Source organism: Gouania willdenowi, chromosome 21 (genome assembly GCF_900634775.1).
Source record: "Gouania willdenowi chromosome 21, fGouWil2.1, whole genome shotgun sequence".
NCBI lineage: Eukaryota > Metazoa > Chordata > Actinopteri > Blenniiformes > Gobiesocidae > Gouania > Gouania willdenowi.
Genome location: NC_041064.1, coordinates 582,316 through 598,470, shown reverse-complemented (window position 1 = coordinate 598,470; position 16,155 = coordinate 582,316). Strand labels below are relative to the sequence as shown.

The following is a 16,155-nucleotide window of genomic DNA, read 5'->3' as shown; positions in this document are numbered from 1 at the left end:
TACCAACAACTGTCAGCATGCCGGAGGATTTGGAGGTCTTAGCGTCACATTCGTACTCGGCCTCATCATCAAACACTGACTTGTGGACAACGAGGACACGTTTACGTCCCTCAGAGATGATCTCGTACTTCTTCCCTTTCCTGATCTCATTTCCATCTTTGAACCAGCAGACCTGGATCACCAGAGAGAGGGATGGAGAGGAGGATGAGGAGAGGAATAAAGATGTGATAAAAGAAGAGGATTATGGTTAGATGAATGAGAGGAGGATGAAGAGGATGAAGCCTCCACGTAGGCGCAAGGGGGACTCTCCCGGGCAGCTTGCTGATCTTGGAGTGATAAATGACCCACCAGGGGGCAGGGGGCAATGTGGGGTCAGAGAGAGGAGGGAGAGAAGACATGAGGGGAGGAGAAACAGAAGGAGTGAAAGGAGGGGTGAGAGGGTTGTGACTGAGGGAGTGAGAGAAGGTGGTCAGAGGAGAGAAAAAGAGATTGTAACATCAAATGTGCAGCGTTTGTCTTTGATGGAGCATAACAGGAGAAGGTTGAAGAGGGTGATTGACAAAATTGCAATGAAAGGGTGGGAGATTGTGTTGATGAGTGAGATCAGTGCGGATGGCTGCTGTGGTGTGTTGGTGCGCACTTTTTTGTCTTGTTTTTGTTGTAAAATCCGCTACTGGGTGGTCTTACTCTAGAGAAGAGCTCTTGAACGTCAGGGCAACAATCCCCAAGGATTTATTTCGCTTCCTCTGTGGATTTACTGGACATTTTACTCAAAGGTGTGCTCACCTTTGCTCACGCAGTGAAGCGCCGGAGGAGAGGAAAAAGAGCTGATAACGGTGTGTGCCTCCGCCATCACGGCCGACGCACACCGTTACCATGGATATTCCTCACCAACGTGCTCTCACTGAGTAACAAAGTGGATGAACTCCAGCTGCTGCTGAGTAGAAACAGAGACTTCTCCTCATCCTCTGTTCTCTGCTTCACAGAAACGTGGCTGTGTGACGGACTCAGCGCTGCAGTTGACATTCTTCAAACTTCACAGAGCGGACCAAGACACGGAGCTCACCGAGAAGATGAAGGGTGGAGGAATCTGCTTTTATGTGAACAGTAACTGGTGTAACTACGTGACAGTGATCCTCCAGCACTGCTCTCCTCACCTGGAATCTTTTATTATCAACAACAAACCCTTCTATTCTCCCCGTGAGTTCACTTCATTCATCCTGGTTGGTGTGAACATCCCACCATGAGCTGATGTGTGTGAGGCACAGCGCACACTCACAGATCAGATCCTGTGCATGGAGCGGACCTACCTGGACTCTTTTATCATTGTGCTTAATGACTTTAACAAAGGGGACCTCTCACACCAGCTCCACAAATACAGACAGTTCATTAAATGTCTGACCAGAGAGGAGAAGACACTGGATCACTGTTACACCACACTAAGTAGTGCTTATCACGCCATTTCCCACGCTGCACTGGGCCAATCAGACCATGTGATGGTCCACCTGATTCCTTCATACAGACAGAGGCTGAAGCTCTGTAAACCTGTGGTAAAGGAATCTAAACAGTGGACCAGTGAAGCAGTGGAGAAACTCCAGGAGTGTTTGGACTGGACTGACTGGGATGTTTTCAGGTCTGCGAACAGTTCTCTGGATGAGTTTACAGACGCTGTGACGTCCTACATTAGCTTCTGTGAGGACAGCTGCATTCCATCAAAGACCAGGGTGAGTTATAACAATGACAAACCCTGGTTCACAGCTAAGCTCAGAGGGCTGAGGACAGACAAAGAGGACGCTTTCAGGGGTGGAGACAGAGCCAGGTACAGAGAGTCAAAGTACACGTTTGGAAAGGAGGTGAAAAAGCCAAACGTTTGAACTTTAACATCAGTTCTCTGCTAACGACAGCTTCTGTCTGGAGGGGCTCAGGTAAATAACAAACTACAAGCTCAGAGCCCCTGATGCTGCTAACCACCTCTGCCTGGCCAACAGTCTGAATAACTTCAATTGTAGATTCGACAGACAATGGGTCAGACCTGACTCCTCCCCCCTCACACCTCTGACCAGCCTCACTACAACACCTCCCCCGGGGGGAGGTGTTGTAGTGAGGCTGTGAGGATAGTGAGGATGCCAATGAGGCATACTCTCCCACATCAAGTGCACTATATATACATGCACTACATATATCAAGGACATCACTGACCCCCACCTGGACCTACTGCAGTTCGCCTACGGATACAACAGGTCTGTAGACGATGCTGTAAACCTGGCTCTCCACTTCATCCTCAGCACCTGGACAACCCAGGCTCCTACGCCAGGATCCTGTATGTGGACTTCAGCTCTGCTTTTACCACAATAATCCCAGCTCTCCTTCAGGACAAGCTTTCCCAGTTGAACGTGCCAGAGCAGTTTGATGTATGATTGTCAGGTGTGAGTGTGGTATGTAGAGACATGAATAGGTTACAGAGATGATGGAGAAGTGCTACAGGTATGTATGGAATAACAGGAATGGTGAGACGTTGAGACAAATACAGGTGAGAGGGGTGAACATGTGGGATGTAAGGGAGCGACTGGGAGTGAAGTTTATAAGGTGGAAGATTGAGAAACGAGTGTTGGAGCGAGTGGGTCATGTGATGTGAATGGTTAATGATAGACTGATGAAAGCAATGATGTTAGGGTGGTATATTAATATACTAATACACTAATATACTAATATACTAATATACTAAATACACTAATATATTAATACACTAATACACTAATATACTAATATACTAATACACTAATATACTAATATGCTAATACGCTAATACGCTAATACGCTAATACACTAATACACTAATACACTAATATACTAATATACTAATACACTAATACACTAATATACTAATATACTAATACACTAATACACTAATATACTAATATAGAATGATGTGAGAAGAAGAAGAGGAGAAAGATGAAAACAGTGCTGTATTGGTAGAGAATGATTAATGAGGCGGGGCTTGACTGGACTGATATGGTGTGGTCGTGCGGTAACAGGAAGAAATGAAGGTTATGGTGAAGGAGAGAATGGAGCATTTGTATAAATATGAGTGTCATAAAGGACATGAGTATGTGTGGGTGACAGTGAACTTAGAATGAAAGGAATGAGAGGAGAATGATTGACTTAGTGAGTAGATATGAGGAGTGTGTGAAGGTCTGACCAACCATCAGAAGAATACGTATGGAGTGACTGAGGAGAGAGTGAGATTTGAATGTGTGATATGTGGAATGATTGTGGAAACAGAAGGTGAGAGAGTGATTCATGAACAGACGTGTACGGGTGGTGGGAGGGTGGTGGATGGGAGGAGACAGTGTGGAAGGTGTTTGGTGTGGTGAAGCGAATGGTGTGATTGGGGGAGGAGTGGAGGCGAGTGAGGAGAAGGATGGGGTGGTGAGAGGGAGATGTTGGTGAGAGCAGTTAGTAGAGTGAGAGCGAGAGGGAGGACTTCCGTGTGTCCAGGGTGCCAGAGGGAGTCGGTGGCGGCCAACATGGCGGGGCACCAGAGGAGCTACATGGTGTGGTACCCTGGGGGGGGCAAGTCCCTGACAGGGATCGACAGCCCAAAATGGAATGGAATGGATGGATGTGATGCAGACCTTGACGTCGTCTCTGGACACTTCACACTCAAAACGAGCCGATTCCTTCTCTTTGACCTCCACGTCATGCAGAGGTTTGGTGAACTCCACGTGTTTGGCTGAGGAGGAGAAAGAGCATCATCACATCTTCATCATTTAAAGTAGTGTGTGTGTGTGTGTCAGGGTTCCCACACTTTTTTCCCAATGATTTTTCAAAACTTTTCCAAAATACTTTAGCATATTTCCATGACTTAATTCTAAAGCGTTAAGATCTTTGTTTGCGTATGCATTTCCTGTTTTTAGCTGAAATGATCTTACCGACGCAGAGTTTTATAATTGAGGCCGAGAGTGAATTTCAACTATGCTGCCCATATGTAGCACTTTCACTTTGAGATAGTTAAAATATTCCATGAATTTTCAAGACTGAAAAATTGTTTTTTTTTTTAAATCCATAACTTTTCCAGGAATGTCGTGACCGTGGGGACCCTGGTGTGTTTTGTGTGTGCCTTACGTTCCACGTTGAGGAAGCAGGAGGTTTTGAAATGCTTGGCGTCGCAGGCGTAGGTGCGTGAGTCGTCCAGGTTGCAGCCGTGTACGATCAGGATCCTCTTCTGTCCATCCGCGAGCATCTCATACTTCTTGCTCTTCCTGACTTCCTGTCCGTCTCTGAGCCATGTCACCTCCGCGTTCTCCCGAGAAACCTCGCACTCCAATGTGGCCGAGGACTCCTCCTCCACCGTCTGGTCCTCCAGAGGTTTGGTGAACTCAACGGCCGGTTCTGAAAGACACAGAGAGGAGGTTCTTTAGAGGTTTCTCTGAACACAGCCTGGTGGTTTACATGTTCTCCCTCAGGGGTCGCTACCTTTGACCGTGAGCGTCGCCTCTGTCTGGAAGTCCTGAGCCGTGAGTTTAACCTGCCCTGCTTCATCCATCTGTACGTTCCTCAGAGTCACACTGTGCACTTTACCCTCCGCCTTCAGTACCACCTGTCAGGCAAAGAAAAGGGTGAAATTACTGCCCTTAGCATTAATATCAGGCAAAGGAAAGGGTTAAATACTTCTGTAAAATATGATTTAACTGTAGTTTTTATATTTAAATACTATGTTTCAAAGTGAAGTAGAAGTTTCCAGGTGTATTTTATTTGCGTTCCTTTAGAAAAGCCTGAGGCCCTGTTGTTTGATGAGCTTGTTCTGGTTCTAACTGGACCCTGTACTCCCAGTACAGCCTAATTTTAACAGCATTAGAAAGTAAGTCACATTTTACTTTTTGATTGAAGCAATCAATACAATAACGGAGCTATTTTTGAGAGAAGCAACTAGTAACTCATTAGAAAAACCTTTTTAACCTGAGTGTTGTCTGTCAGGTTCAGAATACAACATTTTATAAATGTGTTTTGGACTAAATGTAAAAGTATTCAAATGGTTTAAGTCCTACTTAGTTAAGTTATTTATCAAACATAGTAAACTTTGAATGTGACAGATGATCAATGTCCTGTGGGGTTCCTCATGGCTCTGTTCTTGGACCCCTTCTGTTTAGCCTTTATACAATATGCTTCCTTTAGGACTAATTCTACACAACTGTAAGGTTGATGATCACATCATATCTATGAGTGAACCCAGATAACTATGATCTATAGAGGTGTTGGTGACTGATTAGAAAAAATAAACTGATGGATGAGTGAAAACTTCCTTCAACTAAATTCTAATCAGATGCAAGTGATTGTCTTTGGTACCAGTGCAAAGAGAACCTTCAGTCTAGACCTTTAAAAGATAAAGTCCAAGTCCAGAACCTTGTTGTTCTGATGAACTCAGATCTGATTCACTTCAGAGTGAAAGGTTTGATGAGTCACAAAGATCAAGAGAAGCTGCTCCATGCTTTGATCTCCATCAGACTGGTCATCATCAAACATCTACAGCTGATTCACAACTAAGAAGTCAGACGTCATTAGTCCAGTTTGGCTCCCAGTCAGCCTCAGAGGAGACTGTAAAGTAGTGCTGCAGCACAGCAAACATTTTAGTTGTTATGCTACAAAGAAGAAGTGGAACCTTACCTGACACACACACACACACACACACACACACACACACACACACACACACACACACACACACACACGCGCACACACGCGCACACACACACTCTGCCTGGATCAGCTGAGCTCTGACAGCTCAGACACTGGCAGCTGCATTTTTGCTGGTTTTAACCTGATACACACACACACACACACACACACACACACACACACACACACACACACACACACACACACACACACACACACACACACACACACACACACACACACACACACACACACACACACACACACACCTCACAGTGTCTCAGTGTAAAGTGAACTCAGCTCAGGCTTAATAGACTCTAACATTTGTTGGTTTCTTTATTTGAATCTTTAATCCACTGATAGTTACATTTCCAGTTCCATTATTTAAACTAAACCAGATAAACATTCCTTTATTTCAATGATATATCAAACATGTGACCACAGCTGATTTAGGAACCAGCACCAAAAACCATTAAACTGGTTACATGCATTTATTCATTATTAAAAAGCTTTATAAAACATCTAACATCTAAAACCAGTTCACAAACACTGAAAACCATGGGAACAAACCCTTAAACCAGTCCACGCACTACTGGTAAATGTAGGATCCCAGTGAGGGTTAATGATATTAGATTAATGATGGCTTTGAACCAATCACCACATGTTTACTGGTTCATTTATACTGGTATATAAATACTGCTTTACTGGTTAGTGTCTCTAACGAGAGCTCAAACTGTTAACTATCATAAGAAAGCCTTCTCACATGCTAACACGCTAAAATGCTAACATGCATAGGGACTGACACACAGCCTGACAGGCCACACTGAGGGAACACGTGTGACAGTTGAAGGGAATGTATCACCTACAGGTTACACAACATGCAGAGGATCAGGTGACGGAGCTCCTTCACATCATCACATTTAAACTTCAGTCAAACATGAAAACATTCATGATTAAAGCTCATGTTTGTTTGCTTTGTTGTGTATCTTCACATAGTCACAAACACACAGTTATAAAGTGTGTGTAGCGACGTGTGCTGATGTTTGTTGTGCTTAAATAAAAGTTTCAGACTTTAATTTGATCAATAAAAAGCTGAGTGTTTATGTAATAAATGACAGGTGAGATTGTTATCAGTAATATATATATATATAATATACATAAATATATAATATAACATAATTAACGCTGCTTCTGACAGCTCTCTGGTCACCAGCTGCTCGTCCTGAGCTTTAAAAATAACCTGAGAAATGCTGTCTGAGCAGAAAGCAGCAGAACCAGGACCTTATATGAAGAACACTGAGGGAACCAGAAGAACCTGGAGGACCAGGGCCAGCTGGAGGCGTGTGTTGGACTCACCCGGTCACTAGGCTCCAGCTGCTTCTCTCCCAAGTACCAGGTGACAGGGATGCCCTCGTAGGACAGCTCACACTGGAAGGTGGCGCTCTCTCCAGCGGTGACGCTGCAGTCGTTCAGAGGTCGGTTCAGACTGATCACTCGGGCTTTGGATTGAGGAGAAGACATGGTTAGTCCTCCCCGACCAGACCAGACCAGACCCGACCTGGCTCAGCTCCTAGAACCTTCCCTCAGGCTCAGCTCCAGGCCTGCTGGGAGCCGACTGGGACCAGAGCAGCGGCCCCCACCAGGAGGGCCTGCTGTCAGACCAGGACCAGCTCAGGGAACCAATCAGAGCCCTGCTCTCTAAAAGGCAGCGACTAAAATAACCTGCAGCATGTTGCTGTCAATCACACACACAACATTTTTCCCAGAAAAGGAGAATGTGGAGCATGAGGAGGAGGTGAGCCAATAACAGATATGGATATGGATACACACACTACACACACTACACACACTACACACACGACACCTGGGATAGGACGGACCGACCCACGTTAGGCTGCTTCCTGTTTTCACTCTAAGGTAACTGACTAATCAGTAGATTATAACTGGCCTTTTATTTTGACCATGTGAGGGACATGAGCTCCATACAAACCCACAGATAAATCCAGATGTATTCAATATTTAGTATTTATTACCAAAGAGCGAAGCACAGAAGAGATAAAGTTATGTTTTATATAATATATATATATTCCATTTATTTTCCCTTCCACACTGTGGAACTTGTGATGATGTTAATTAAAAAAACAATCATAATCCTTTATTATATTATTAATATAAACACAGCAGTGTGGTTCTACTGGTCTGGATTATGGTTTTAGGTCCACAAAATAACGTTATGAACATGAATCACAGTCATCATATAACACGATACACACATCACTGCTGTGTGTGTGTGTGTGTGTGTGTGTGTGTGTGTGTGTGTGTGTGTGTGCGTGTGTGCGCTTGAGTGTGTGCGCGTGCGTGCGTGGGTGTGTGCATGTGTGTGCTTGAGTGTGTGTGTGTGTGTGCGCGCTTGAGTGTATGTGTGTGCGTGCGTGTGTGTGTTTGTGTGCGTGCGTGTGTGTTTGTGTGTGTGTTTGTGTGCGTGCGTGCATGTCACCTTTAACTCGTAGCTGAGCAGAGGACTTGGCATTAGCAGCAGAGAAGTCCACGGTTCCTGCCATGTCTATCCTGCAGTGGTGGAGGACCAGAACGTGTCTGGTGGCCTCCTCTTTGATCTCCACCTCCTGAAATCACACACATTTCACCTCCTTTATCTTCTCTTTATAAACTGTTGTGAAACAAACTACAGCAAACACTGAAACATGTTCCGTGAAGTTAAAGTGAGTCAAACAGAAGAATGTTCTCATGTTCTCACAGCAGACGAATGCAGCGTATCTCCCTTTAGCTTCCACACGGCGTGAAGTTCTCCTTCAGAGATCTCCGTCTCAAACTTGGCCGTCTCCGTCTCAGTGACCTCCACACTGTAGAGGGGGCGGACCACCTTGATGTCTCTCTCTGTAGGGTTGGAGAACATGGTCATAGATGGAAAGGTAGAGGCAGGAGCAAAGGAGAGAAGTCCCTCAGAGACAGAGATAAGATGATGGAACAGAGAGAGAAACAACATGAGGACATCACAGAGACACACACAGAAAACAACAAGGACCTCCAACCTGAAACAGTGCAAACATCAAAGCTCTGAAAGTCTTTGAATCGGCCTGGGTTCACTGCCCCTGAAGAGGAATCACCATCTCATATATTTGACTCACTGTCACTAATGTTCTTCATTAATGTGAGAGAATGTTATTCATCATCTGAGGAGCTCCATCACATTGCTGTGATAGCCTTGTGGGCGTTTTCTAAACTCTACTTCACATTTATCACACAGAGCTGACCTCACCTCTTGTATCTGTAGGTTGTGACTCAATGGGGGCTTGTCCGAGATTTGAACTCAGGACCTCTAAACAAAGATTAAACCTCTCTGAGGAGTTTCCTGTTTAAACCTTCTAAACTGTTCCTATTCATCCCTTAGAGCTGTATTTTTCAACCTTGGGGTTGCGACCCCATGTGCAGTCGCTTGGAATTAAAATGGGGTCACCTGAAATGTCTAGTAATTGGTAATAAAAAATCACAAATTAGAATTGGAATTTTTTTTTTCAAATACACACCACACACAATACATATCAAATAACTGTATCCTATACTTAATCTCTCTCAAATACAATATCTGTCACTTTGTCACTAATCCTGGCTTTGTACACCAAACATTATCAAAAACTAAGTCTAGAAAAAAAATGTCTCTGGGATCGCTGGACATTTGTGTATCAAAATGGGTCACGACCCCATAAGGTTGTGAACCTCTGCCTTAGAGGTTAGTTAATGTTTCTGAGTCTAATGAAGATGAAACGCTGGTTGTCAACATGATGTTTCTCTCTAATGTGTTAGCTTTTAGGCTAACAGAGCTAATGCACACTGCTTCTGTTCTTTGATAAAAAGGAGGTTTTAAGAGAATGGATTATTTTCAACACAACAACAGGACAGAGACGATGATGAAAGGGTGTCCAGGCCAATGTTTCAGCGTTGAAGGCGAGGGAATGGTTTTGTGCTCCGTTCTTGCAGAACAAGATGAAATGGCGATGGAGCATTCCAGGTGCGCAGCAGACACGTTACCTTCGATGTTCAAGTCGGCTGTGGTTTTGTCGGTGCCACAGTCGCAGCTGAACGCTCCCATGTCTTTCCTGGACGCCTTCCTGATGAGCAGCGAGCGCTTCCTGCCATCAGCCAGCAGCTGCACGTTCTTGGAGGGAAAGATTTCCTCTCCATCTTTGAGCCAGCGGACTTCCCCGCCGGCTCTGCTGAGCTCACAGGACAGGAGCACCTCATCCTTCTCTACCGCCGTGTAGTTCTGCAGCCGCACAGAGAAGTAGAGGTCGCCCTCTGGAAGCAGACACCAGCAGTTCAAACAGGAGAACACTTCACACGGAAAACGGATCAAGGGTTTATTGCTGTGATGTTTTAAATGTTTTCACAACCTTCTGCTACCACCGTAGTGTATGTTTATTTCCCTTTCTTTAGGTTCTCTCTATATCATTAGAATTCTGCTGTGATTTGGGGTCTTGCATTTTTGTGCCTATTTGCAGTAAATAGTGAAAGTTTGTACTGAATGTGCCTTTTGGTCATATGTGTAAAAGTAAAAATGTGTTAGTGAATATTTCAGATGAATAATAATGTGCTGTGGTCTAGCTCTGGATCTTGGGGCCGGTACTGACCCAGCACGGTGAGTGTGGCCTCGCTGGTCTTGCTCATGGCCTCCACTTTGATCATGGACGTGTCGTCGATGGAGACCTCCTTAAAGGCCAGCGTGTGGACCTTCCCATCCTTGGACATGTGCACCACCTTGCTGGGGTGCAGCCGCACGTCGTTTTTGTACCAAACCACGGGAACGTTTTCGTGAGACAGCTCCACGCTGAACTCTGCTGTCTCTCGTTCCTTTACTGTCACGTCTTTAATGGGCTTGATAAACTCAAGGCGGATACCTGCGTGACATCACATTAGTGAGGGACACTGTGTTTACCTGGAGTTAGTACAAACCCTATCATTTCCAGTGAGTGGTAACCTTCAAAGTCAGTTTAAATAGGTTAAATTTAATCGACTAAGTGCACAGGACTGACAGTGTGTGGATTTCAGGACTAGCTCGTGCTAACCAACGTGACACTGATTACTTTCAGTGACTCGCCGGATTTCTCAGACCAATAAAACTAAGACAAACTATTCCCTGCAGAGATCAGTGAGTACTTAATAACATCACTCATTGTCGTGTTTGCTGATGTTTGGATTTGAACAGAAGTGTTTGATTCTACTTTGTTCTTCTCGGAACACTTCTAAGAAGTCTCTGTGTTTACCTTTGATAATTAACTTCCCCGACGTCCTTTTGTCCTCTGCCTCAAACATGTACTTGGCCTCGTCTTCGTACCGGGCCGACTTTATTACCAAACGGTGTCTGAGCCCTTCCACGCTCAGTTTATACGTGTCATCGCTGGAAAGATCCTGAGATCCCTTCAACCAGCGAAAGTTTTTGGGATCTCTAGAAACTTCCACCTCAAACTTAGCCTCGTCTTTCTCATAGACGTGCAGATCTGTCAGAGGCGTAATGAAGGAGACGGGCAGCTCTGTTGGGTTTGAGTCCAGTAGCAGGAAAATTGAAGAGAAACACACACTTTACCACTTCTACAGAACATGAGTAAGGCATCAGAGTTAAGAGCAGAGGTGAAGTGCTGCAGGCTTTGGAGTGAAAGAACGAACAAAGGCTCACCCTTTACTTTCAAGTTTACAGAGCATTTGGCATTAGCGGCGGCAAATGCTAGCTCGCCTGTCTGAGGAACTCTGCAGTTGTAAAGGACCAGTGTGTGTTTTGCTCCATCTTCCACTATCTCTACGTCCTGTGGGCGGCCAGCAAACGTTAGCAAACCTCCAGAAGACTAAAGTGAAGCTTTGGTCACAGATTAAAAGAGTTTTATCCACATCTAGTGAGATAAAAGTGAGAGAACGTACAGCTGAAGGGCTGAGGACTTCTCCATTCAGCTTCCACTGGCCATGGACATCGTCCTCGCTCAGCTCCACCTCGAAGCGAGCTGTCTCTCCATCAAACACCTCTGCGCCGTACATCGGCCGGACCACTTTAATGTGGCGAGCTGACATTTGGGAGAAAGACTCTTATAGGAGACACTGACAAGTATTCACACAAAACATCTACAGGAAGGTTACCAGCATCTCTCCTCCCACTGTAGGTTGATAGACAATATGCTTTGGTAACACTGACACAGACACACACTGACAGATGAAACCTCATTGATCCGCCACATTATTCAACACCCAATCAGCACCAGACGAAACCAGTGAAAAATCCACTGGATTGGTTCTGGACGTTCTGGGTCAGTGACAGGGTTTCAATAAGGAGGTTTGACATGTGACGTTCACACAGTTACCAGCATCCACCCCCCACCCCCCACCCCCACACACAGACACACACACCACACACACACACGCACACACACAGATGACAGCTCATTTACTGAGCACGTTCCTCCTCAGCCAATAACCATGAAACCAGTCACTGGTTGATCCTGATTTCACTGGTCAGGTTTGTAAAGGAGAAGAGGTTTCAGTAAAGAGGTGAGGGATGGTCCCAGTGTTTCTCCTGACACGCGTGGACCATGATTAAGAAGTGATGGAGACACGGAGGAGATGAGGTGATGTTAGGGGGGGTTGCTTTACCTTCAATGTGCAGTGTGGCTGCGGTCTTGTCCGTCCCACAGTCGCACACGTACCGTCCTCCATCCTTGTCTGTGACCCTCTTAATGAGGAGGCTTCTGCGTTTGCCCTCAGCTTTGATGGACAGAGCTTTGGAGGCTTTGACCTCTGCCTCCTCATAGTACCACAACACCTCCACATCTTTACTGAGCTCACAGTCCAGCTGCACCTTGTCCTTCTCCACTGCAGTGAAGTCCTGCAGTTTCACCGTGAAGTACGGGTCGCCCTCTGAAACCAGCACAGCGTGTGGAGGGTGACTCTCCACAATGTGTACACAACACAAGACCAGACACAATGGACAGAGCGTGCACACAATAACACAACAGACACACAATGGATGGACGGTCTGAACCAGAGCGTCTCACCTAGTCACAGACCTGAGTTCACTCCAGGTTGTGGATATTTGACCTTTGAATCAGCGGTCTATTCTTACTGCTGACACTAGGGGGCAGTAACCTACTTACTACAGGCTAATATCTACTTTTTCCATCTGGTCACTTTCAGTATAGAAACACTTTCGGGGAAGGAATTATCTCTGCAAAATTTAGGAATTTGCTGCTATGCGCTAAAACCTGGGAACTGTTCTCACGTATTAGACCTTTTCATGTATGTGTGTGTGTTAATATATGTACAGTATATTCATGGTTTTCTTTTTTCTTCACACAGAGACCTGAAATTACCTGGAATAAAGTCTGAGTCTGAGCTACGATACTTGTTCAGATCAAATTGCAGCATGTCTTTGTCTAACTGCTGGAATGGTTTTTAAGGATGAAGTGGACCAGTAATGGAGAACTGGTGTAGATGGACACAGGGAGACAGAGGACAGTACACGGTAGACAAAGAGGGCGGCTGTTGGCTCTCAGGTTACCTATAACCGTCAGGTTGGCCATGGACGGAATCCCTTTGGCCTCAGCCTTAATCTGACAGATGTCGTCCAGCGTGACGTCTTGTATTTCGAGCACATGCTTCTTTCCATCCACATGTGTGAGGACGGTTCTGCTGGGGTGGATCTTAACGTCGTTTTTGTACCAGGTGACAGGGATGTTGTTGTGGGAAAGCTCCAGCTCAAAGCGAGCCGTGTTTCCTTCCTTCACCGTTTGGTCCTTTATTGGTGAGATAAATTTGAGCCTGATACCTAGAACCATGTCGACACAGACACGTTCACTCACGGAGCCACAGTAACACACACACTGAAGAATATAGAGCCGCGACGCTCCATCAGCGCCAGAACGCACTTACCCTCTACCGTCAACCGGGCTTTGGAAGATTTACCCAACACCTCGATGGTGTAATCATCCTCATCCTCAAACTCACAGCAGTTAATGACCAGCATGTGTCTCTTTCCATCATCGATGATGTCATACTTTTGGTCAGGGGTGATGATGTCACTCCCTCTGTACCACATGACCTTAGGGACGTCTTTGGTGATGGTGCATTCAAACTTAGCCTGTTTCTTTTCAGGCACACACACGTCCTTCAGCGGGACCACAAAGTCCATCTCAATTTCTGGGTGACACAGGTGGCAGAAGGCCGTTAACAACATCAACACAACACAACACAACACCAACAACAACAACAGGACACTCTACGCCCCAGAGGCCATGCTGTCTGATAAAACACAGAAGATGGTGTTCACCTCCCCTACCTCAGAATGTGGCCTCTGTTTGTAGAACAACTGAACTAGAGTTTAGTTACACAAGCTCACACATAGTTTAACAACACACTGACAGACCCTCAGCAGTCAGTGCCACGCCGACCTGACACAGAGCTAAGGTAGGGGTGGTGGTCTGTGGTCTGAACAAAGGTCTAGTCTGCTCTCACAGGCCTTTCAGCTTCATAGAGAAACAGCAGATATCAGGCCTTTATTCTCACCCTTCCAGATTCTCTTACCTTTAACGTTGAGCATGGCACTGGTGATGGCGTTGAGGGCCTGGTACGACACCTCTCCGGCCTGGTCCAACTGGCAGTTTTTAAGGGTGAGTTTACGCATGCCGCGTTCCATGTGGATGTCACACGTCTGGATACAAAAACACGAGTTACTCAGCTACTCAGACTGAACCATATACCATCAGATGACGGCAATCACTCCAACGAGACGATGAGTGGACATAATAACATAGCCACGCCCCTTTACCCTTTGACCAGACTCAGCCAGCACAGCTACATGCTAAGCTAACCCAAACAAGTGGGACTGGTCACGACATGCTAAGCTAACCAAACACAATCCTTCTAGTTTCCTTCTCCCTCACCTGGAATGATATAAAACATGTTTGGAAGGAATGTGAAACTATCAGAAACATCCCTGAAGGTTGTGGAGGAAACGTTTTTCATCTTTCCAGTTACACAGTTACATTTAAATTTGGTTTGTTTATACATTTAGGAACAGATCTATTTTTTATACATCTGTGACAAAGTAAAAGAACAGATCAAAACAATTATAATTATTGATGTTCATATTACTGACTAGTTATTGAACTGGTATTGAACTGGTCATACCAGTGTCTCACTGATGAAGTAACGGTGACTCTTACCGGGGATCTGGTCAGAAGCTCTCCTTTGAGCTTCCATTCACCAGGAATGTCATCCTCAGAGATCTCCGTCTCGAACGTAGCTTCTTCCTTCTCTACCACTTCAACACTAGCCAGAGGCTTTAGGATCTCAGCCTCCCGCTCTGTGAACCAAAGCACCGTCAGAACTCAAACAGCAGCTTAAGATGAGCTACACTGAGGATCAGGTAAAAGGACAAACCTCCGAGGGTCAGCTTGGCCGTATAGACACGTCCTTCCACCTCCATGGAGTACTCAGCCACGTCTTCAGGTTGGCAATTCTTGATGGTAAGCGTGAGCTCCTTTCCTTCCTTCTTGATCTCCACCTTGTCCGACAGAGTGATCTCGTTCTCTCCTTTCAGCCACTTCCAGTTGGGCGTGTCCTTAAAGAGCTCACACTTGAAGGTGGCAGCGGCCTTTGGTTTCACATGCTGATCCCTGAGTGGTCTCACGATCCAGTCTTTGATTATCTCTGCACGAGTTAGAATGAGTTAAACAACTCGTCAACATCTTAACTTGAACAGAAGTACTATCATAACAACAAAGACTCAAGGCCTCAACATTAGGACTTTCTGTTGGAAGTTTGCATGTTCTCCTAGCTTGTGAGCACGTGTTTCTCTTATTTCTCTGAAGTTGTTTTCAGATGGTTCTGGTATTGTCACTCAGTAACTTTGATGATCGCTGAGCAACACACATCTATAATGAACCAAAGGGTCTGAACACACTGACCAGATCAGATTTGGGTTTGAGAACCACAAGAGAACCTGCACTCCTGGGTCTAAACCTCCCTGAGAAGGCCTTCCTTGGATCCAAACTCTCCTGATCTTTGCTTGTAACTACTAGGTTCAACTGTGGAATCACCGTCTGGTCTTTCTTACCGATAATTTTGACGTTGGTGCTGGTCTTCACCTCCTCCTGTGCGGACACCTCACAGCTGTATACGCCGGCGTCCTCCTCAGCAGAGTTCTGGATGGTGACAGCATGCTGCATGCCGATGATGTTGATCTGGATCTTGTTCTCCTTCGTCTTCAGCACCTCTCCATTCTTCTTCCACACCACGTCCCTCTCCTTGTTCAGCTCACAGGTCATGTAGATGGGTTGACCCTTCAGTGCAGATGTCTCCTCCTCCAACTCCTTCAGCCACTTCACTGGGAGCTCTGGGAGAACAAGAAACACTGGGTTCAATCCTTAAAACTACATTCTGAATGCATTTGTGTCCTTAATGTTTCTCACTAACATCGTGCAT

The 16,155-nt window shown here is 45.5% G+C and overlaps 1 protein-coding gene across 1 annotated transcript in view; it reads right to left on the bottom strand.

The window, feature by feature from the left end:
• Window positions 1–16,155, bottom strand: part of ttn.2 (titin, tandem duplicate 2) — a 214,246-nt gene that overhangs the window by 111,988 nt on the left and 86,103 nt on the right. The window contains 19 exon segments of the mRNA XM_028435600.1: window positions 4–172; window positions 3,636–3,733; window positions 4,126–4,392; window positions 4,477–4,600; window positions 7,033–7,175; window positions 8,174–8,300; window positions 8,432–8,571; window positions 9,724–9,990; window positions 10,323–10,589; window positions 10,956–11,222; window positions 11,366–11,492; window positions 11,605–11,744; window positions 12,328–12,591; window positions 13,232–13,498; window positions 13,603–13,869; window positions 14,254–14,380; window positions 14,895–15,034; window positions 15,112–15,381; window positions 15,788–16,066. Coding sequence (XP_028291401.1) covers window positions 4–172; window positions 3,636–3,733; window positions 4,126–4,392; window positions 4,477–4,600; window positions 7,033–7,175; window positions 8,174–8,300; window positions 8,432–8,571; window positions 9,724–9,990; window positions 10,323–10,589; window positions 10,956–11,222; window positions 11,366–11,492; window positions 11,605–11,744; window positions 12,328–12,591; window positions 13,232–13,498; window positions 13,603–13,869; window positions 14,254–14,380; window positions 14,895–15,034; window positions 15,112–15,381; window positions 15,788–16,066 — 3,750 coding nt within the window.